Consider the following 23,916-nt stretch of genomic DNA (forward strand, 5'->3'; position numbering starts at 1 on the left):
GGGCAACTGGGGTCCTCAATTCTTGACTGGAGTTTTGCCTGGAAGGCAGCTTTAACTTCGGCTGACTGGAGGCTGCCAACCTGAAACTTCCTCCGAGGGATACCTCCTCTCCTGGGTGTGGGTTTAAAGTGAAGACGGAGATTGCAGCGTACAAGACGATGATCCGTATGACATTCTGCACTGGGCATTACTCGGGTGTGTAAGACATCTCGAAGGTCTCTCTGGCGCACCAGAATGTAGTCGATAAGGTGCCAGTGCTTGGACCGTGGGTGCATCCAGGTTGTCTTCAGACTGTTCTTCTGCTGGAAGATAGTGTTGGTGATGGTGAACTGGTGCTCCATGCAGATTTCTAGCAGGAGGCGCCCGTTGTCATTGCAGTTGCCAATGCCGTGTTTGCCAAGTACTCCTTTCCAGGCTTCCGAGTCTTTACCTACTCTGGCATTGAAGTCGCCAAGGATGATCACCTTGTCCTCTGTAGGGGTCTTCCGTACGAGGTTGCGTAGATCAGCATAGAACTTGTTCTTTTCTGCAGGATCTGCTTGAAGGGTTGGGGCATACACACTGAAGAGTGTTGCATGCTGCTTGTTTTGAAGTGGGAGGCGCATGGACATGATGCGATCTGAGTGACCTGTTGGCAGGTTTTCGAGTTTGGAGGCAATGGGGTTCCTGACCATGAAGCCAACGCCAGAAAGGCGGCTCTCAGCCTTTGACTTACCCGACCAGTAGAGGGTATAGCCAGCACTGTGTTCTTGAAGACTACCTTCCTCAGGGAAATGGACCTCACTGAGAGCTGCTATGTCGATATTCAACCTGAGAAGTTCATGGGCAACTAGAGCAGAGCGTCGTTCAGGGCGACCACTGCCTACTGTGTCAAGCATGGTTCTGATGTTCCAATACGCAAGCTTTAGTCTTTGCACACTTTGTGAGGCAGGTGCATGCCTTTTCTTTGTTGTTATTTTTTGACCGCAAGTAAGGATGCCCGTTGACCGCGGCTAGCCAACTGGGGGGGAGGAGACGAGCTTTGTTTAGGCCACCTTTTCTAGGCCCCTCTCCGTGTGGAGCAAGCAGTGCTGTCCCTAGATAAGGCTGCTTGGTCGTTCAGGGTGCTGCCGAAAAATGCTTTCGTCTCCGGGTTAGCATCAGGCGACCAATACCCTGAACCGCCTACATGCAGGATCGGGACTGCGGCTTCCAGTGGCACCTTCCACCTGCCGTTTCGCCCCTTGCCCATCGCTGCAGGACTTGATGCGTTGTGGGTTGTGTATGTGGATATGCCCTTCAGGCCTGCGCAGAGGAATTTTTTAGGTGAAGCGCAGTGTGCGCGGTACTGGCTCCACCCTTTCACCTGGGGGTCATCTGCCATGGCCCTGTAAGCCGGGACGCCGGCAGCGGGTCCTCCAGGTGGTAGGTGTTACATTAACGAGCTCTATCTGCCCGGGTTTGATGTTAGAGTTTTCCTTCTCTTAGGCTGGCGAGGTTGGTGGGCCCAGCCTGCCCATCCGGTTATACCGCCGGACAATTCGGTCGCACCATGACGTAGCAAACTCTGTGAAAACGGGGGGGGACCAGCGAGAAGGTGTTGCTACGGATGCAGTAATGCAGGAGAGGCCATTGCAGTGACCATCTGCCAGGCATAGCCAGACAGTGACCACGCGGCGTTCACTACACCGGGAGAGGAGAGGCTATGTATTGCGCATACACTTTCCCTGGGGGGTAGGGATTCCCAGAGGGAGCCCACCCCCCACCCCACCCAACCTAATGTAGGATTGTGGAAACTAGCAGCAAATTCAGTGGCCAACAGATTGTGCCAATTCTGGAGGCTGCTTCAATTGTGGCATTGGATGAGGCAGAAAATCTCTTGGCACTCACACAAGTATGGCTCATGGTTAATAGGCACCATTGGTAGCCCCATTTAAATGCAGCATACAAGTCCCACAGGCAAGTGTTTTATCTGCTAGCCCCATTGCACTGTGGCCTGGTCCAGCTCCCTGGGACCTGAGCATTCAAAAGGCAAAAACAACTTAAGCCACAATCCTGAGCGAACATGGAAAGACGTCTTTGTGAACTCAAGGAGACTGGATTTCCAAGTAGGTCCACTGTAAGCAATGTTTAAAATTACTGTTGGCTTCTAAACGCTAAAGCAGGGGTGTCAAACATGCAGTTCAGGGGCCGAATCAACCTCCCGAGCAACTGACATCTGCTTCCTTTTCCCTATATCTTGCTTCCTTCTGCGTAACAGCTTGCTTTGCATGGCTTGCTCAATCACACAGAAGCCACAGAGCAAAACCTCTGTTTTCTCCATTGGCTGAGGCTCCTTCCTTGGCGAGGAAAGGGGGAAGGCAGAGCTTGTTTTGCCAGGATCTTTCAATCCCACAACAGAGCTACTGAGCCAAGCCTCTCTTCCTTCTATTGGCTAAGGGTCTTCCCTCTCCTGGTCCCCTGGGGAAGGAAGGAAAGAGCCAGAGTTTCCTTTGCCCAGTTCCCTGGATCCCATGGGAGAAAAACAAAGAAAGCATCTTTAAGACCATTGAGTGCTAACGTTTTAAGCATGTTTTAAGTTTTTTTTTTTTTAAATCTGTGTGTTTGTCTGTGTTTTTTATAAAACTTATATCTCTGCTGCCTAATCTTAAATAAACGCATGGCCCGGCCCAACAAGGTCTCATTGATGTCAGATCCGGCCCTCATAGCAAATGAGTTCAACACCCCTGCTCTAAAGAGTCCTTTCCAATACTTTTTATCCAGTTGTGCATGTAGTAAGCTGCTGTTTTGCTTTCCAAAAGGTTCAAATGAAGAACCACCAGCGGGAAAAGGAAGCCGTGAAGTCCAGTCTGGCTGCAATGAAACAAAATGCGGATGTTGCTTTGCAGAACCTTCTTGCTACCGTAACAAAGTCTCACTCATCTATCAAGTAGGTTTTTTGAACCTTTCAGTAGGTAGACTAAAATGACAGCTGTTCTAAGGACTGAAGTTAACAGCCTTCTCTATCAGCTGCTAATATAACAAAAGGCTGCCTTCCCTTTAAAAAAATATTTTGTTAGTTTAGACTACCGTATTTTTCGCACCATAAGACGCACTTTTCCCCCCCCAAAAAGTGGGGTAAAAAGTTTGTGCGTCTTATGGAGCGAAGGTACCGTACGTACCTTCCTCCGGGGGGCGGGGGGGGCGATCCGCTGCCTCCATCCCGGCGCTTCCCTGCGCCTGCCTGCCTGGCTCCAGCTCTGACGCTTACAGCAAGTGCCAGGATCCCTCCCTCCGCCCTCCGATCCCAGCACTTGCTTTAAGCATCAGCGTTGAAGCCAGGCAGGCAAGCAGGGAGAAAGCACGCCGCCCCCTCCACAGCCCAGCGCTTTACTAAGCGCTGGGTTTGCGGAGGCGGGGGGGCTTCCTCTGCCTGGCTTCAGCTGCTGCTCCCAGCAAGTGCTGGGATCGCAGGGTGGAGGGAGCGATCCCTGCACTTGCTGTAAGTATCAGCTGAAGGCAGGCAGGCAGGCAGGGAGAAAGCACGCCGCCCCCTCCACAGCTCAGCGCTTTGCGAAGCGCTGGGATTACGGGGGTGGGGGGCTTCCTCTGCCTGGCTTCAGCTGCTGCTCCCAGCAAGTGCTGGGATTGCAGGGTGGAGGGAGCGATCCCTGCACTTCCTGTAAGCATCAGCTGAAGGCAGGCAGGGAGAAAGCACGCTGCCCCCTCCACAGCCCAGCGCTTTGCGAAGGGGGGGGCTTCCTCTGCCTGGCTTCAGCTGCTGCTCCCAGCAAGTGCTGGGATCGCAGGGTGGAGGGAGCGATCCCGGCGCTTGCTGTAAGCAGCAGCTGAAGCCAGGCAGGCAGGCACGGGGAAAGCACCCCGCCCCCTCCACAGCTTCGGCTGGGTTTGCGGGGGGCGGCATGCTTTTTCCGTGCCTGCGTGCCTGGCTAGAAGACAAGCGGTGAGATCGCTCCCTCCGCCCCCACCGCAAACCCAGCACTTCGCAGGGAGCGATCTCGCTGCTTGTCTCCCAGCCAGGCACGCAGGCACAGGGGAAGCATGCCAGCGCCTGCGTGCCTGGCTGGGAGACAAGCGGCGAGATCGCTCCCTGCGAAGTGCTGGGTTTGCGGTGGGGGCGGAGGGAGCGATCTCGCCCTTGTCTGCCAGCCAGGCACCTGCGTCTCATGGTCCAGAGCATCCAATGGACCGAAAAATACGGTAGTTATGCTGTTTGAAGTCCCTCTTATTTCCCTGAGGGAGAATTAAGCATCTAGTTCTCATGAAAGTCAGTAGGACTTCAAGGTACTTAAATGGCCTCATCATGCCTGTTATCATATTTATATATGTGTGTGTGTGCAGGGCTTTTTTTTTTTTAGCAGGAACGCAGTTCCGGCTGGCTTGGTGTCAGGGGATGTGGTGTAATATGCAAATAAGTCCCTGCTGGGGGTTGTGTAGAAAAAGGCCCTGTGTGCATATATGTCCTATGGAATTGACCCAGTCAGGCTCTCCCATTGGCTGTGATGTGCACTGTACCAACCATTAACCTGTCAAACCACTCAAGTATATTTGCGTGGCATCAGCTGATGCTGCTTCTCGCCTCTGCCTGTTACTGGGCTCAGGACAGATGTAGATTGGGCCACTGGGGAACTGCTAGGCAGTGGCTGTTACTAGTGTGAGCCATGCCAACCAACATTGGTTCTCTCAGTAAAAACCAACAAAGCTTGGTTCTGTAATGAAAAGGGAGGAGGAAGAGGCCATTTCCAGGCCTATTTTGGCCTTTGAGGGAGAACTCATTGGGACCAGTCCTGCCTAGGGCTTCCCGTTCCAGGTTGGTGGGAAATTCCTGGATATTTTGTGGTGGAGTTTGAAGAGGGCAGGATTGGGGAGGGGAGATGACTCAACTGAATATACTGCTGAATACAATGCCACCCTCCAAAGCAGTTATTTTCTCCAGGGGGAGAGAGACCTGTTATCTGGAGTTCAGTTGTGATATCAGGAGATTTTTAGGCTCCACCTGGAAGTTGGCTACCCTAGGCCTGGCTGCTTGCTACTGTTCAGCAGCAATCAACCTGCATTTCCTCCTGTGGAACCATTGTTACCAATCTCCACGTGAAGGCTGGAGATCACTCAGAATTACAACTGGCCCGCTCACTCTGAGCGACTCAGCCACAGCCTGTAGTGCCCGACCTAAATTTTCTGGGGCGCAGACCGGTCGGTCGTCCATGAGCAGATAGAGCTGGGTGTCTCTGAGGTCGCTTCCCTCATGTTTTGATCCACACTGTGATTTCAGAACAGTCACCGATTTTCAGCCTACCATACTTCACAGGGTTGTTGTGCAGATCAAAAGGGGGAGAGGAGAATGATATATGCTGCTTTGGTCCCCACTGTGGAGAAAGACTCCACTTTTCCTAGGTAGAGGCTGCAGGGAGGGGGAGGAGATGGAAAGCCAAAGTCAGCTCAGTTTCCCTACAGCAAACGGCCACCTTGGGTGGGTGGGAATACAGCAAGGGGGGCACTTGCCCAGAGCCCCTTTCTAGAGCCTGTTGTATTTTTCCTCACAACAGAACTTATTCCTAGTGTTTCCATATTGGTAGTTCTGCACAGCAATCTTTAGTTGCATTGGTTGCAGAAGTCTCATTTTATGGCATTAATTCTGCAACTAAATAAGACCAGCTGGCACCTTCCATTGAGTGCCAGTACCAACTAATTATCTGTGGAAGAAGATGGCTTTTGAGGGTTACTGTAGATCTTGCACAGCTGCAGGGAATAGTGGACTCCACAACACTGTCTCAGACTGCTGAGACTCTTGTTTTGTGAGAAAGGGGAGGGACAGTGGCTCAGTGGTAGAGCATCTGCTTGGTAAGCAGAAGGTCCCAGTTTCGATCCCTGGCATCTCCAAAAAAGGGTCCAGGCAAATAGGTGTGAAAAACCTCAGCTTGAGACCCTGGAGAGTCGCTGCCAGTCTGAGTAGACAATACTGACTTTGATGGACCAAGGGTCTGATTCAGTATAAGGCAGCTTCATATGTCCATATGTCCAACTCCAAGAAGTCCCATGGAGATGGGAGGAAATTCTAGTACACCCTCTTCTTGAAACAGATCACCATCTCCCATGCTGCATGGATCCTTACTTTACCTAGATATTAATCTGTTGGCATTAGAGGACGACTTACCTTCCCAATTTTGGAAAAGAAAAAAAAAATCCTTTTGAATTTTGTTTGGAAGAAGCCACGTTTTAAGAACATAAGAGAAGCTGGATCAGGCCAATAGCCCATCCACTCCAACACTCTGTGTCACACAGTGGCCAAAATACCAGGTGCCATCAGGAGGTCCGCCAGTATAGCCAGGACACTAGAAGCCCTCATAAGAACATAAGAGAAGCCATGTTGGATCAGGCCAATGGCCCATCCAGTCCAACACTCTGTGTCACACAGTGGCCAAAAATTTTAAAAATTCCACATGTTAATCACCCTTTGGGTGAAGAAGTACCTCCTTTTATCCGTTCTAACCCAGCTGCTCAGCAATTTCATTGAATGCCCACGAGTTCTTGTATTGTGAGAAAGGGAGAAAAGTACTTCTTTCTCTACCTTCTCCATCCCATGCATTATCTTGTAAACCTCTATCATGTCACCCTGCAGTCGACGTTTCTCCAAGCTAAAGAGCCCCAAGCGTTTTAACCTTTCTTCATAGGGAAAGTGTTCCAAACCTTTAATCATTCTAGTTGCCCTTTTCTGCACTTTTTCCAAGGCTATAATATCTTTTTTGAGGTGCGGTAACCAGAATTGCACACAGTATTCCAAATGAGACCGCACCATCGATACAGGGGCATTATGATACTGGCTGATTTGTTTTTAATTCCCTTCCTAATAATTCCCAGAATTGCGTTGGCCTTTTTTATTGCAATCGCACACTGTCTTGACATTTTCAGTGAGTTATCTACCACGACCCCAAGATCTCTCTCTTGGTCAGTCTCTGCCAGTTCACACCCTATCAACTTGTATTTGTAGCTGGGATTCTTGGCCCCAATGTGCATTACTTTGCACTTGGCCACATTGAACCTCATCTGCCACGTTGACACCCACTCACCCAGCCTCAACAGATCCCTTTGGAGTTCCTCACAATCCTCTCTGGTTCTCACCACCCTGAACAATTTAGTGTCATCTGCAAACTTGGCCATTTCACTGCTTACTCTCAGCTCCAAATCATTTATGAACAAGTTAAAGAGCATGGGACACAAGTACTGAGCCCTGCGGCATTCCACTGCGTACCGTCCTCCACTGCGAAGACTGCCCATTTATACTCACTCTCTGCTTCCTATTAATTAGCCAGTTTTTGATCCACAAGAGGACCTGTCCTTTTACTCCATGACTCTCGAGCTTACTAAGGAGTCTTTGATGAGGAACTTTATCAAAAGCTTTCTGAGTCAAGGTAAACAATATCTATCGGGTCTCCTTTGTCCACATGTTTGTTCACCCCCTCAAAGAAATGTAACAGGTTAGTGAGGCAAGATCTTCCCTTACAGAACCCATGCTGAGTCTTCCTCAATAACTTGTGTTCATCAATGTGCCTACTCATTCTGTCCTTGATAATGGTTTCTACCAACTTTCCCGGTATTGAAGTCAGACTGACTGGCCTTTAGTTTCCCGGATCTCCTCTGGAACCCTTTTTAAAGATGGGGGTGACATTTGCTACCTTCCAGTCCTCAGGAACAGAGGCAGATTTCAATGAAAGATTACATATTTTTGTCAGAAGTTCCACAAGTTCAACTTTGAGTTCTTTCAGAACTCTTGGATGTATGCCATCCAGACCTGGTGACTTATTAGTTTTTAATTCATTTATCAGTTGTAGGACCTCCTCTCTTGTCACCTCAATTTGACTCAGGTCTTTCAACACCCCTTCCAATATAAATGGTTCTGGAGCAGGCAAACACTTCTCATCTTCCACAGTGAAGACGGAGGCAAAAAATGCATTCAGCTTCTCAGCCATTTCCCTATCCTCCTTCAGTAATCCTTTGACCCCTTGGTCATCCAAGGGCCCCACTGCCTCCCTGGCTGGTTTCCTGCTTCTAATATATTTGAAGAAATTTTTATTGTTGGTCTTTATGTTTTTTGCAATATGCTCCTCATAGTCCCTTTTTGCCTGCCTGATCACAGTCTTGCATTTGATTTGCCACTGCCTATGTTCCCTTTTATTAATCTCACTTGGACTAGCTTTCCACCGCTTAAAGGAGTCCTTCTTACCTTCTACAGCTTCCATTACTTTGTTTGTTAACCATGCAGGCCTTCTCTTATACCTGTTTGTGCCTTTCCTAACTTGTGGTATATATTTTATCTGAGCTTCTAGGATTGTAGTCTTAAATAGCCTCCAAACTTCCCCAAGGGTTTTTACTGTATTTACCTTTCCTTTCAGTTTCCTCTTCACATGGCTCCTCATCTCAGAGAATTTACCCCTTTTAAAGTTAAACGTGGTTGTGGTGGTCTTTTGGGGCAACTATTTATACAAATGGTGAAATCAATAACGTTATGGTCACTGCTCCCAAGTGGTGCGATCACTTTTACATCTCTCACCAAGTCTTGGGCATTACTTAGGACCAAATCCAGGATCGCCCCACCCCTGGTAGGTTCAGAGACCATCTGCTCCATAGCACAGTCATTGAGAGCATCTAGAAACTCAATCTCTTTCTCTCGACCAGAACACATATTGACCCAATCAATCTGCAGGTAGTTAAAATCACCTATGACGACACAGTTTTTATGTCTAGCCACTATCTTTAAGCCTTCCATCATATTATAGTCGTCCTCTATCTTTTGATTTGGTGGGTGATAACGAACTCCCATAGTTAAATTTCCTTTTGGGCACTCTATTTCAACCCAAAGCATTTCTAGAAGGGAATGAATTCTCTGACCTCAGTCTTAGTGGACTGTATGCCCTCTCTGACATACAGAGTTACCCCACCTCCAACCCTTCCCTCCCTACCCTTCCGATATAACTTATATCCAGGAATCACCGTGTCCCACTGATTCTCCTCATTCCACCAAGTTTCTGAAATTCCCACAATGTCTATGTTTTCTCCCAACCCTAAACATTCCAACTTACCAATTTTACTTCGAACACTTTTAGCATTTGCATACAAACATCTATAATTTCCCAGGCAAGCTAGGCCCGCAACCTTCCTCCTGCGGCTTCGAGACTTTTGCAGGCAATCCATACTGTTTGTCACCATCTCAGTGGACAACTCTGATCCATTACCCGGTAGAAAAGTAACAGCTAACCCTTCATCTCTTTGAGATGAGTCCTCCCAAACAGGAGACATTTCATCTCCTGTCGGCTTTCCCCCAAGATTTAGTTTAAAAACTGCTCTGCCACCTTTTTGATTTTAAGCGCCAGCAGCCTGGTTCCATCTGGGGACAAGTGGAGACTGTCTTATTTATACAGCTCCTGCTTGTTCCAGAAAGCATCCCAGTGCCTAACAAACTTTTTGGTGTTAAAACAATTTTATTCCAGTAGCATATGGTAACAATCAATTCTTGCGTTATTAATTACTTCTTTTTATCTATCCCAATGTCAGAACTTAAGAACTCCAGGCAGATCCCATACTTAGTTTCCAAGCTAGGATTTTATTAGAGAGAACTAAGAACTGTTAGATACAAGGTACAAGATAACAGTGATGGCGAGAGCCAGCACTGGCCCAGTTTTATATAGTAAAACAAACAACCCACAAAGCTTTAATTCACACCGTTACAGGCACATCTGTCTTCCCACCAGTGCTATCAGCAAAGACGTTGCCTCCTTACTCTGAAGGCCACACGATTCGGCTTCAAAGGGTGTCAGTGTGAGAAAGTACAGAGATACAACATTATTCAGTCTACAGCCCCCAAATACTTTGGATACCATCGGGGCAGGGTTAACTACTACTCAGGCACTTCAGGTTAAGAAAGGTTACAACATGGGGTCGGTCTGGTTCAACGCTCAGGTCCACTCTATGCATACTTGCCAACCATCAATTATACTGGTTCTACATTAAGCTAGCAATAATAAAGTTACAAGTTCTGACATACTGCCCCCCCTAAGCGCCCTCCCCCGGGGGGTGGCGGCTTGGGCTTGTGCGGGTACAGCAGGTGAAACTTTTTTAACAATTGCGGCGCAGCTACGTTCTGAGACTCGACCCATTCATCACAGCTCGGGGGGAAGTGCTTCCACCTGATTAAGTAATACAGTTTCCCCCGTTTGACTTTGGAGTCCAGGATTTCGTGGACTTCATGGTGACTCTGACCCCTCACTGTCGTCGGAGGGGGCGGCGGAGCCCTGGGATGGAAGGACGTGGCACCAGGGTCTTTCCGGAGTAAGCTGCAATGAAAAACAGGATGGATTTTGCTTAGAGACTTGGGCAGCTCGAGTTCTGCAGTCACCTTATTGATTACTCGTTTGATCCTAAAAGGCCCAAGAAACTTCAACGCAAGTTTGCGGCAGGGCTGAGGAAGGGGGAGGTTTTTTGTGGACAAAAAGACAGTGTCTCCCACTCTCAATTCCCATTCAGGAGAGTGTTTTTTATCAAACTGTTTTTTGTAAGCCTTTTTCGCTTCCTCCAGGTTCTCCTGAATTCCCTTCCAGCTCTCCCGAAGGCCTTCCCACCATTGTTGGCACGATGTGGGTTCTGAGGGGGTGGCAGGGAGGGGAAGCGTTGGGAAAGGCTTGCCCTCATAGCCATTTATGATTTGGAAAGGAGAGGTTTTAGTAGAGCTGTGAAGGCTGTTGTTGTAGCCGTATTCAGCGAATGGGAGTAGGTCCACCCAGTTGGACTGTTGGAAGTTAATGAAACAGCGGAGGTACTGTTCTAGAAGGCTATTAACCCTCTCCGTCTGTCCGTCCGACTGGGGGTGGTAGGCTGAGCTGAGGCCCTGCTCAATACCCGCAAGTTTGCAAAACTCCCGCCAGAAGTTGGCAACGAACTGCGTCCCGCGGTCGCTAATGACCTTGTCTGGGAACGAGTGTAGGCGTACAATGTGTGTAAAGAAAAGTTGGGCAAGTTTTTTAGCCGTGGGGAGCTGCTTGCAGGGGATGAAGTGGGCTTGTTTGGAGAATGTATCGACCACTACCAAAACAACAGTTTTGCCCTGCGACGGCGGGAGCTCCACAATGAAATCCATAGACACTACCGACCAAGGCCGGGTGGCTGTTGGGAGGGGCACTAGGTGGCCGGGAGGTTTACCCCCTCTTCGTTTAGCCATCAGACAGGTGGGACATGAGAGGACGAATTCGGAGACGTCTCTTTTGAGCCTAGGCCACCAAAACTGTCGGGTAAGGAGGTTGAGGGTTTTGACATAGCCGAAATGGCCCGCCAGGCGGCTGGAATGACAATGCTCTAAAATCTGCTTGCGGAGGGAGGAGGGCACATAGATCTTTTCGTTGTGCAACAGGAGGCCGTCCTCGCTTTTACGGAGGTTCGGTGGTTGATCTGCTTCCCGAGCAGTCTCCGCAACTAACTGAGACAAGAGGTCTGGCTCCGGGGGGCCGATCCTCTTCCCGGAGCGGGTGGTGACCCCCCCCGCGATGGCCGAAGGGGGGATAAGGGAGTCCACCACCTCCTCGCGGAGGCTCTCGTGCTGTGGCAGGCGGGAGAGGGCGTCCGCCAAGAAATTCTTGGTACCTGGGATGTGTTTCAGTACAAAGTCGAATTTGGCGAAAAACCCAGCCCACCGGATTTGTTTTGCAGTCATTTTGCGGCGCCCGGTCAATGCCTCGAGATTTTTGTGGTCGGTCCAGATTTCAAATGGGACTCTGGCCCCTTCAAGCCAGGAGCGCCAGGTTTTCAAGGCAAACATGACTGCAAAAGCCTCCTTGTCCCACACTGACCAATTTTTCTGCTCGTTCGAGAACTTTCGTGAAATGTAGGCGCAGGGGCGCAGAACCCCGTTGTCCCCCCTTTGCATTAATATGGCTCCGACGGCGGCGTCGGAAGCATCACATTGCACCACGAAAGGTTTTAACTCGTCAGGGTGGGCCAACACGGGCTCCGAGGTGAAGAGGCGTTTCAATTCTGTAAAGGCTTTTTGACACTCGGGCGTCCACGTTAGGCGCGCGCCCGGCTTTTTTGCCTCTGCCCCCTTCCCCTTTGTTTTAAGGAGCTCCGTAAGGGGTAACATGATGGTGGCGAACCCCTTTATGAAGTCGCGGTAAAAATTTGCGAACCCGAGAAAACTTTGGAGCTGTTTGCGGGTTCGTGGGGGCTCCCAGTCTAGCACCGCTTGAACCTTTGCTGGGTCCATTGACAACCCTTCCCCCGATACTCGGAAGCCTAGATAGTCTAGTTCAGTCTTGTGAAATTCACATTTTGATAGTTTAGCATACAACTTGTGCTTGCACAGGGTGCTCAACACTTTTCTGACTAGTGGTACATGTGACTTGAGATCTGGCGAATAGATAATGATGTCATCAAGGTACACCACCACCCCCTTAAACAGGAACTCTCGCAGAACCTCGTTGATAAAGTTCATGAATACCCCAGGGGCCCCCTGTAGCCCGAAAGGCATAACCAAGTACTCAAATTGTCCTAGCGGGGTATTGAACGCGGTCTTCCACTCGTCCCCCTCCCTGATGCGGACTCGGAAGTACGCGTCTCGGAGGTCGAGTTTTGTGAATATTTTCCCTGTGGCCACAGTGTTCAATAGGTCCTTAATCAATGGGATCGGGTAGGCATTAGACATCGAAATCCCGTTTATCGAGCGAAAATCTGTGCAAAGTCTAAGCGACCCATCCTTTTTCTTTCTGAAGAGGACGGGGGCGGCATGGGGGGCTGTTGCCGGTCGTATGAACCCCCGCTTCAGGTTTTTGTCCAAAAATTTGCGGAGTTCCGCTTTCTCCGCCCAACCCATGGAGTACAGTTTCGCTTTTGGCAGTTGCTGCCCCGGGATCAGTTCGATTGCACAGTCCGTGGGGCGGTGAGGTGGTAACTCATCCGCCTCCTTCTCACTAAAGGCCAGTTTTAAGTCCCGGTATTCTTTGGGGATCGAGGCGACCTCCTCGAGGGTGAGGCAGGCTCGCTCATTCCGGGGAGGCGGATGCGGCCCCCATTCGGGGCGCCAATGGTGGTGTTCGCACCTCCAGTCCGGGAATCGGACGATCTGCTCCTCCCACCTTATGTCTGGCTGGTGGCGGGCGAGCCAACCCGAGCCCATCACCACATCAAACGAGCAAGAGGGGGCAATTACACAAGTTTCGATCCCCCAATGCTCTTCGGTCCCAACGGGGACCGCCTGCGTTTCTAGCTTACATGGCTCTCCCCTCATGGGCCCCCCGTCCATCTGCTGGAAAAGCATGGGTAGCGGGAGGGGGGACGTGGCTAATCCAAGCGCCTCTACTAGGCGGGGGGTGATTAAGTCCCGGTTGCACCCCGAGTCGATTAGTGCTCGGGCATGCATGAACCGTTTTAGGTTCGGGTTGAGAAGGGTTACGGCCATAAACAATAAACCCCCAGTGGCTCTCACCGTGAGGAGTGCCGGCTGTTGCTGGACCTGCTTCGCGGCACCCATTAAAGCAGGTCGTTGTCGTTTCCCGCCGACTCGGTGTCGTCCGACTCCCCGGTCGATTCTTCCACGGTTTCTGGTTCGGCGGTAAAATCCTCGTCAGTCGCCAAGGTGGTGGCGACGGAGCCCCGTCCGGGCTCTTTCGGCCGATTACTCTTTTTCTTCTTGGGCCCCGATGCGGTTGGCCTGGCTGTCGGCGGGGTGGACCCCGCTTTGGCTGGGCAGTTGGAGGCGAGGTGGTCCGGGTCGCCGCACCGGTAACACTTTCGGGCAGTGGTGGGGGTCGAGGTTGTCGGGGCCCGCCGCCCCTCCGCCTTGGTAGGTGTGGATTTCAACCCCTTCTTCGCCAGTTGCTGTCGGCGAAGCCCCACGTGCTGGATGTTGGTCTCGACCTCTCCGGCTAGCTGGATCCACCCGACCAAGGTGTCGGGTCGCCCGTGGCTGTAGCAGCGGTCGAGGACGTTCGGGTTCAGCCCGTTACAAAAAGCAGTATATTTCATAATCTCGTTCCACCCTCTCACTGCCGCGCAGTAGCCCAGGAACTCCGTGGCATACTCGCGAATGGATCGGTTGCCTTGTTCGATACGCTGGAGGGCTGCGATGGCTTTCTCCTCGCGGAGCGGGTCGCCGTACTGGCGGAGCATGGCGTGCAGGAACCCCGCTACGGTTGCTAGCTCGGGCTTCCTCGCGGTGAATAGCCCGACGTACCATTTGCGGGCTGGACCTCTCAGTCGGGACGCAATGTGGTACACTCGGCTGGCTTCGGTCGGGTAGTCCGCACCCCAGTGGGTAAAGAACGTGTCGCACTGTATGGTGAAGTACTCCACGTCCTCTGGGCTCCCGTCGAATGTAATTTTCAGCTCTCTCCCCCCCCCTGCGACCGGGGGTGCCGCGGGTTGGGGCACCGGGGCCGGCAGGGCCGGTAGGGCTGGTGCAGCTGGGGCCGGCGGCGCCGGCGGTGCGGGCACGGGGACCGCCGGGGGCGCCGGAACTGGCGGCGCCGGAGGCGCTGGGACCGGCGGCGCGGGGGCCCCCGGGGCCGGAGGCGCCACTGGTTGTGGGGCCGGTGGGGCTGGAGCGGGCACCACCGGCGGCGCGGGAGCCAGCGGGGCCGGTGGAGCCACGGGCGGTTGCCCCAGCGGCAGCCCTCCCACGGGGATCCCCAGGACCGCCGTCTGCAAGGTGCGGAGCTGGTCGTAGATCGCGCCTAGGTTCTGTTGCATCTCCTCGGCCATCATAACTCGGGAGGCGTGTACGTCGTTGTGAATTTCCCGTACATAGTCGAACAGGTCGTTGCGGAGGCTCCGGACCGGGTCGTCCCCGCCTCGCGGTTCTGGACCTTCGCCCTGGTCGTCGTCTCCGTCTCCGCTTGCCCCGTCGCCCAGCATACTTCTGTACCGCTGCTCCGCCGCGTCGATCGCCGCCGTGGACTTCCGCGGGCTCCAGGATCGGGGTGCGGCGAACGCGTCCACCGAGAAAGGTGCGGGCACCTTAATCTTGCGCCTCACCCCCGTCACCTTCGGGTCGAGCGGCGGGTCCTCCGTTGGAGTGGTGGGCTCTCCGTTGTCTGGAACCTTTGCAGCCATCGGGCCGGGTTTCCAGTTCAGATAAGCTCCGAAACAATGGGATCACTGTTATAATGTCAGAACTTAAGAACTCCAGGCAGATCCCATACTTAGTTTCCAAGCTAGGATTTTATTAGAGAGAACTAAGAACTGTTAGATACAAGGTACAAGATAACAGTGATGGCGAGAGCCAGCACTGGCCCAGTTTTATATAGTAAAACAAACAACCCACAAAGCTTTAATTCACACCGTTACAGGCACATCTGTCTTCCCACCAGTGCTATCAGCAAAGACGTTGCCTCCTTACTCTGAAGGCCACACGATTCGGCTTCAAAGGGTGTCAGTGTGAGAAAGTACAGAGATACAACATTATTCAGTCTACAGCCCCCAAATACTTTGGATACCATCGGGGCAGGGTTAACTACTACTCAGGCACTTCAGGTTAAGAAAGGTTACAACATGGGGTCGGTCTGGTTCAACGCTCAGGTCCACTCTATGCATACTTGCCAACCATCAATTATACTGGTTCTACATTAAGCTAGCAATAATAAAGTTACAAGTTCTGACACCCATATATTACTTTTATAACCCCTCCTCCCCCCGTTACTTGACCCCCGCCAGTGTTGTTTACTTAAAATACTAATATTTAAAGGTACCCTTAATTAATAAAACAAAAAAATCTATTTTTCTTTCTTTTAAGACTTAATCATTATCAAAAATTGTCCAATGTCCTTTTATTTTCCACTCTTTTTCTATATAACTTCTAAACTTCTTCCACTCCAACTTAAAAGTTTCTAGATCATAGTCTTTTAAAAATTTTGTCAATTTGTCCATTTCACTCCATGTTATAACTATTATAATCCAATCCTATTTCTCTGGTATGCCAGTACTTTTTTGCTCTTTCACAAGTCCACCACATATGGTAAAAAGAACCTTCATGTTTTTTACACTTCCAACATCTATGTGGCATCTTATTGTTCATCTTTGCCAACTTTTTAGGAGTTATATACCATCTATACATCATTTTAAAACAGTTCTCTTTAATACTATGACATGTTTAAAGCTTTATAGAATTCTTCCAAAAATATTCCCAAGGTTCCATCTGTATTTCTTTATTTACATTAATTGTCCACTTAATCATTTGAGATTTCACTACTTCATCTTCTGTAGACCATTTCAAAAGCAATTTATATAGTTTTGAAATTAATTTTTCATTATCTCCAAGCAGAAGTATTTCCATTTCTGTTTGTTCTTTTCTTATTCCTTCAGTTTTAATGTCTTTTTCCACCAAACTCTTTATTTGTTGCATTTGAAACCAATCATATTTATTATTCAACTCTTTTGCAGTTTTCAGCTCTGTTTTGCCGCCTTGTATTTTTAATAGCTGATTATATGACAACCACTTTTCTTCACCCTCTTTAGCCGTTATTTTTATCACTTCTGCTGACACTATCCATAACGGTTTTCTCTCATCACCATATTTCTTATATTTCATCCACGTATTCAACAAATTATTTCTTATATAATGGTGAGAGAAAAAACCATCCATCTTTTTTTCCCCATAGTACATATAAGCGTGCCAGCCGAATTTATTTTCATGACTTTCCAACACCAAAAGTTTTCTGTTTAGTAGCATCACCCATTCTTTTATCCACACTAAGCAGACTGCTTCATGATATAGTTTTAAATCTGGTAATTGGAATCCTCCTCTCTCTTTTGCATCTGTTAAAATTTTCATTTTGAGCCTTGGTTTCTTCCCAGCCCACACAAATTCTGTAATTTTCCTTCACCATTTATCAAATTGTTTAGTATCTTTCACAATGGGAATAGTTTGAAACAAATACATTATTCTTGGTAGAATATTCATTTTAATTGCAGCTATTCTACCCAGCAGTGAAAAATTTGGTTTATTCCATTTTATCATATCTTCATCCATTTTATGCCATAGCTTCTCATAATTATTTTTAAACAAATCAATATTCTTCATTGTTATCTCCACACCCAAATATTTTACCTTCGAGGTAACTTCACAACGCATTAGCTTTTGTAACTCCTTTTGTTTACTTACTTGCATATTCTTACATAAAACTTTTGATTTTTCTTTAATTATATAGAATCCCGCCAGTTCTCCATATTCTTGTATTTTAGCTAACAGCAAGGGTGTTGAGTTGGATTTTCATTTATAAACATTATATCATCTGCAAATGCTCTATATTTATAAGTAAATCCTTTTATTTTTAATCCTTTTATTTCTTTGTCTTCTTGAATTTGCATCAGCAAAATTTCGAGTGTCATTATAAACAACAGTGGAGAGAGCAGACATCTTTGTCTTGTACCTTTACCGCCCTGAGCCTGCCTTGGCGGGGAGGGCGGGGTATAAATAAAAACTTATTATTGTTGTTGTTGTTGTTGTTGTTGTTGTTATTATTATCATTATCATTATTATTTACTAATTATCATATCTTCTGTAAGGTCTGCATTTATACATAGCCTTGCACATTGTTCAGTATATATTGCTTTTATCATCCTTATAAAGTCTTCTCCCAACTCCATTTTCTCCATAACTGCAAACATAAAGTCCCAGTTTAGATTATCAAATGCTTTCTCTGCATCCGCAAAGAATAATGCTACTTCTTTTTCTGGATGTCTTTCATAATATTCTACAATATTTACAACAGTCCTAATATTGTCTCTTATCTGTCTTTTGGGGAGAAACCCTGCTTGATCTTCCTTTATAAAGTTTATCAAATATTGCTTAAGTCGTTCTGCCAGTATTCTTGTGTATATTTTATAGTCATTATTCAATAATGAAATCGGTCTATAATTTTTTACATGCGTGACATCTCTATCTTCTTTGGAATTAACGAAATCACTGCTTCCTTCCATGTATTTGGTATTTTACCTTTTAATCTTATCATATTCGTCAATTTTTGGAGTTTCGGTATTAATTCTTCTTTAAAAGTTTTAAAGAACTTAGCTGTAGATCCATCTGGCCCAGGTGCCTTTCCGATTTTCATTGCATTGATCGCAGCTTCAATCTCTATTCTTTCAATTGGCGCATTCAAAACTTTTTTCATATTTTTTGTTAAGGGTGCTATTTTAATATTTTGTAAATACAGTTCCATCTTTTCTTTCTTTATTTTAACACCCTTAAATAGTTTAGCATAATATTTTAAAAATTCTCTCTTTATTCCTTCTTGGTCCACTATCTCTCTTCCATCAGCCACAATCTTACTAATATTTTTACTTTCTCCCTTTTTTTTCAATTGCCTGGCCAGGTACGTTTCAGGTTTATTTGCTCCCTCAAAAGACTTTTCTTGTAATTTTTTCAAATCCCATTCCAGTTCTTTATTTAACAAATGTCTCATTTGTGTTTGCAATATTGTAATCTCCCTCATAATTTTCTTTTTCCCTGGCCTTTTCCTTAATTCACATTCTTTTTTCTTTAAATTTCTTTAAATTTTTATCTTTAAATACTAATTTTGGATCCAATTCCTGTTTAACATAAAAATCACTCCCCTTTTCTTCTGCTCAGGCAGGGAATAAAATTCTGATCCCAATTGTTTATTCCATAAAAATTTATAATCCTTCTGTTTTATATGTAGACAAACTATATTACAATTTTGCTTTTTAATCCAATGAAATGTTGCCCTTTTTTGTGGTGAATTTAGTCCATTTACATTCCAAGATATATGTAGACAAACTATATTACAATTTTGCTTTTTAATCCAGTGAAATGTTGCCCTTCTTTTTTGTCGTGAATTTAGTCCATTTACATTCCAAGATAATAATCATGATGCAAATTCTTTATGTTCTTCATAAAATCTACGCAGTTCCTGTTCATTTGTAATTGTAATTCTTTTTCCTTGAAGTTCAAAGCTCAAACCTTCAGGTATTATCCATCTATACCTCATTTCATTTTCCTGTAATTTCTCTGTCAGTTTTTTGTATGTTCTTCTGTCATTTATCACTTGCCTTGGTAACTCCTTCATGATTCTTATTCTAGTACCTTCCACTATCAATGTCTTTTCAAAATTTTTGTTCATGATCTTTCCCACCATTTCCTTTGTCATATATCTTATGACCACATCTCTTGGTAGATTATTTTTTTTTGCATAGAATGAATTCACTCTATACATATAGTCATACATATTTTTAGTCTCTTCAGGATCTTCCTCCAAAAATTCTGCAATTGTTTTTATTATATATTCTTTCAAGTGACTTTCTTCCTTTTCAGGTACTCCTCTCAGACGTATCTGAGTCTCCATCAGTTTGCAGTCATGGATTGTCACTTTTTCTTGTATTTTCAACAAGGTGGAATCATGTACTTTCATTCTCCCTTCTACCTCCTGAACTTCCTTGGATGTTTCCTCAGTCTCATTTCTGAGATCCTCAATATCTTTTTTTAATCTCTTCTATAATTTCTTTCTTAGAGGCAGTTATCATCTCTTTCATACCTTTCATCATTCTAGCCTCCATTGCCTCTAATTGTTCCTGCATTTTCTCCAGAGAAGTAGCCCTTGTACGGGTTTGCTTATTATCTGACATTTAAAAACACCGAAAATTTTATTCTAACCAATTTAAAATTTGACTATCAGATTCAAAAGATTAGAGCTTGCTTTTTCCAGCAAGCCTAATTTTGCCGTCCTCAGAGCCTCCTAGGCTGAAATATTAATTTTTAAAGTTTTTATTTCTTTCAAAATGACGGTCGCGACTTTCTACTTCCCTTTTAAAAAAATTCTTTTTTCCTTTAAAAGCTTATAAAATCCATTATTAACAATAATGCCCAATAGTATTTATCTTTTCATCACCACTTCAATTGTTTCCAACAATTATTAATGTCCCGAACACCTTAAAAATATTATTTTAATTTTGACCTCCTTGCAATGGCCGCCGATGTTTTTCTATGGTATTATAGTCCTAGAGTAGGCTTTTCATCTAATGCTTCCTGCTTTACTTGCCACCAAATCCCGTTTTCGCTGGTAGAGAGATCTCACGATACTTGACGTACTTCCTGTGTTGACTGTGTATGCTGCAGGTCTGTGACGATGGTGCTCTTTTTTCAAAACCGCAAGTAGACCAAACAATAAATTTCTTCTCACTTTTTAGCACTGTCCATTAAATTTTAAAAGTCCAAATTTCACCTCTTCATCCCTTCTTCTTCCAAGCTTTCTAGATTTCCATTTCCCACCTTCTGAATTTATTCTGTTTAACTTTAAATAGTCCCAGAATGAAAGATAGTAATCTGTACCTTTTCTGCAAGTTATCCAGATCCACACTGGTCTTGTGTAGTTTTAGATGTTTAGTAATGTCCAAGAAGGTTAGGATTCTGTCGAGCTTATGTCAAATAAATGACTCTGGAAACTTCTGCAGATGATGAAAATGCAACTCTTCCTTGGAGACCCCTCAAAGCCTCAAAGGAGCCCCCCCCCCCCCCCGGGACTCCCTTTTAGCCAAGGTAAATCTCCTCAAAGTTTTTTGTGCATATCTTGGACTAATCTCTGACTGAGAAAAGTAGACAGTAGGCATTAATTTGCCTTCCACTACCCCAAACAGAAGGTCCAGCCTGCTCCCTTTATGAGAAGCAGCTCAGCTCAGCATTTTCCTACCCCGGAAGTTCCCCAGTGCCTAACAAACTTAAACCCTTCCTCCTTACACCATTGTCTCATCCACACATTGAGACTTCTAATTTGTGCCTGTCTCTCCAGTCCTGCATGTGGAACAGGTAGCACTTCTGGGAAGGCTACCTTGGAGGTCCTGGCCTTAAGTCTCCCGCCTAGCAGCCTAATTTTTCCTCCAGGACCCACGACTGCATTTCCCCACATCGTTGGTGCCAGCATGCACCACGACCACTGGCTCCTCCCCAGCACTGTCTATCAACCTCCTCCCCAACACTGTCTATCAACACGCGTAATGTCCGCTACCTTTGCACCAGGCAGGCAAGTCACCATACGGTCAGTATGCGGTTTTGCCACCCAGCTGTCTACTTGCCTAAGGATCAAATCACCAACTACCAAGACCCCCCCTCTCTCCCTGCCCAGGGATGGTTCCTCCCACTGGTCCCCCCCCAGCACCAAGAATACAGAGTATCATTTGCCTCAGACAGAGAGTTCCATCTATACCTTGTGACTGATAACCACTTATGAACCTCTGCCCCGTATCCCCTTTTGAAGTCATCTATGCGTGTAGCTACCACCACCTCCTGTGGCAGTGAATTCCATGTGTTAATCACCCATTGGGTGAAGAAGTACTTCCTTTTATTCATTCTGACATGACTGCTCAGCAATTTCATTGAGTGCCCACAAGTTCTTGTTTTGTGAGAAAGGGAGAAAAGTACTTTCTCTACCTTCTCTGTCCCATACATAATTTTGTAAACCTCTATCATGTCTCCTCTCAGTTGTCCTTTCTCCAAGCTAAAGAGCCCCAAGCACTTTAGCCTTTCTTCGGAGAGCAAGTTTGGTGTAGTGGTTAAGTGTGCGGACTCTTATCTGGGAGAACCGGGTTTGATTCCCTACTCCTCCACTTGCACCTGCTAGCATGGCCTTGGGTCAGCCATAGCTCTGGCAGAGGTTGTCCTTGAAAGGGCAGCTGCTGTGAGAGCCCTCTCCAGCCCCACCCACCTCACAGGGTGTCTGTTGTGGGGGAGGAAGGTAAAGGAGATTGTGAGCCGCTCTGAGACTCTTCGGAGTGAAGGGCAGGATATAAATCCAATATCTTCTTCTTCATCTTCATCTTCTTCATAGCGGAAGTGTTCCAACCCTTAATCATTCTAATTGCCCTTTTCTGCATTTTTTCCAATGCTAAAATATTTTTTTGGAAGTGCAGTGACCAGAATTGTACACAGTATTCCAAATGAGGTCACACCATCGATTTATACAGGGGCATTACGATACTGGCTGATTTGTTTTCAATTCCCTTCCTAAAAACCTCAGCATAGAGTTTTTTTATTGAAGTCGCACACTGTTTCAGCATTTTCAGTGAGTTATCTACCACGACTCACTCTTGGTCTGTCTCCACCAGCTCGGACCCCATCAGCTTACATTTATAGTTAGAATTTTTGTCCCCAATGTGCATTACTTTGCACTTGCCATGCTGAACCTCATTTGCCATGTTGAAACCCATTCACCCATTTTCAACAGATCCCTTTGGAGTGCCTCACAATCCTCCCTGCTTCTCACCACCCTGAACAATGTAGTGTCATCCGCAAACTTAGCCACTTCACTGCTTACTCCTAACTCCAAATCATTAATGAACAATTTAAAAAACATCAGACCCAGTGCTGAGCCCTGTGGTACCCCACTGCTTACCACCCTCCACTCCAAAAATTGCCCATTTATACTCACTCTCTGTTTCCTATTAGCCAGAGAACTTGTCCTTCTACCCCATGAACTTATTTAGGCGCCTTTGAGGAGAAACTTTATCAAAAGCTTTCTGGAAGTCAAGGTAAGCAACATCTATTGGGTCCCCTTTACCCACATGTTGGTTCACCCCCTCAAAGAACACTAAGTTAGTGAAACAAGATCTTCCCTTACAGAACCCATGCTGAGTCTTTCTCAATAGCTTTTGTTCATCAGTGTGCCTACTGTTTAATAACAGTTTCTGCCAATTTACCCAGTATTGACATCAGACTGACTGGCCAGTAATTTCTTGGATCTCCTCTGGAATTCTTTTTAAAAATGGAGGTGCATTAGCTCCCTTCCAGTCCTCAGGAATGGAGGCAGATTTCAATGCAAGTTTACATATTTTTGTCAGGAGATCCACAAGTTTACTTTTGAATTCTTTCAGAACTCTTGGATGTAATGCCATCCAGCCCTGGTGATTTATCAGTTATCAGTCGTAGAATCTCCTCTCTCGTCACCTCAATCTGACTCAAGTCTTCCAACACCCCTTTTGAAATCTGTGATTCTGTAGTGAGCAAGCACTTCCACAGTGAAGACAGAGGCAAAAAATGCATTTAGCTTCTCTGCCATTTCCCTATGGTCCTTCAGTAATCCTTTTACCCTCCATTGCCTCCCTGACTGGTTTCCTACTTATAATGTATTTGAAGAAATTTTTATTGTTGGTCTTTATGTTTTTTGCAATATGCTCCTCATAGTCCCTTTCTGCCTGCCTGATCACAGACTTGCATTTTATTTGTGTTCCTTTTTATTAACCTCACTGAGACTAGCTTTCCACCATTTAAAGGAATCCTTCTTACCTTTTACAGTTTCCATTACTTTGTTAACCATGCAGGCCTTTTTCTATACCTATTTGTGCCTTTCCTAACCTGAGGGATATATTTATCTGAGCTTCTAGGATTGTAGTTTTAAATAGTCTCCAAGCTTCCCCAAGGGTTTTGACCCTTTTTACCTTTCCTTTCAGTTTCCTCTTCACATATCCCCTCATCTCAGAGAAGCTCCTTTTTAAAGTTAAAAGTAGTTGTGTTGGTCTTTTAGGGCAACTCCCTATTTATATAAATGTTGAACTCAATATCATGGTCACTGTTCCCAAGCTGTGCAATCACTTTTATATCTCACCAGATCTTGGGTCCCCTGGTAGGTTCTGTGGCCATCTGCTCCATAACTCAGTCATTGAAAGTGTCTAGAAACTCAGTCTCTTTCTTTCGACTTGAGCACATATTGATCAAACAATGTGTGGGTAGTTGAAATCACCAACTATAACACAGTTATTTCGTCTGGCCACTATCTTTAATTCTTTTGTCATTTTATAATCATCCTCTATCTTCTGATCTGGAGTGCGATAACAAACTCCCAGAGTTAAGCTTTCTTTTGGGCCTACTATTTTGACCAAAGTGATTCTAATTCTCTTACCTTCTCACCGGGCTGTATACCTTCTCTGACATACAGAGCCACCCCACCTCCAATCTTC

General features: G+C 46.5%; 1 protein-coding gene across 1 annotated transcript in view; it reads left to right on the forward strand.

Moving 5' to 3' along the window:
* ENTR1 (endosome associated trafficking regulator 1) overlaps window positions 1-23,916 on the forward strand; it is a 44,367-nt gene that overhangs the window by 6,333 nt on the left and 14,118 nt on the right. Inside the window, exon 5 of the mRNA XM_060250660.1 lies at window positions 2,781-2,908. Coding sequence (XP_060106643.1) covers window positions 2,781-2,908 — 128 coding nt within the window. The remainder of the gene's footprint in view (window positions 1-2,780; window positions 2,909-23,916) is intronic.

The sequence above is a fragment of the Heteronotia binoei genome, chromosome 12 (assembly GCF_032191835.1).
Source record: "Heteronotia binoei isolate CCM8104 ecotype False Entrance Well chromosome 12, APGP_CSIRO_Hbin_v1, whole genome shotgun sequence".
NCBI classification, from domain to species: Eukaryota; Metazoa; Chordata; class Lepidosauria; order Squamata; family Gekkonidae; genus Heteronotia; species Heteronotia binoei.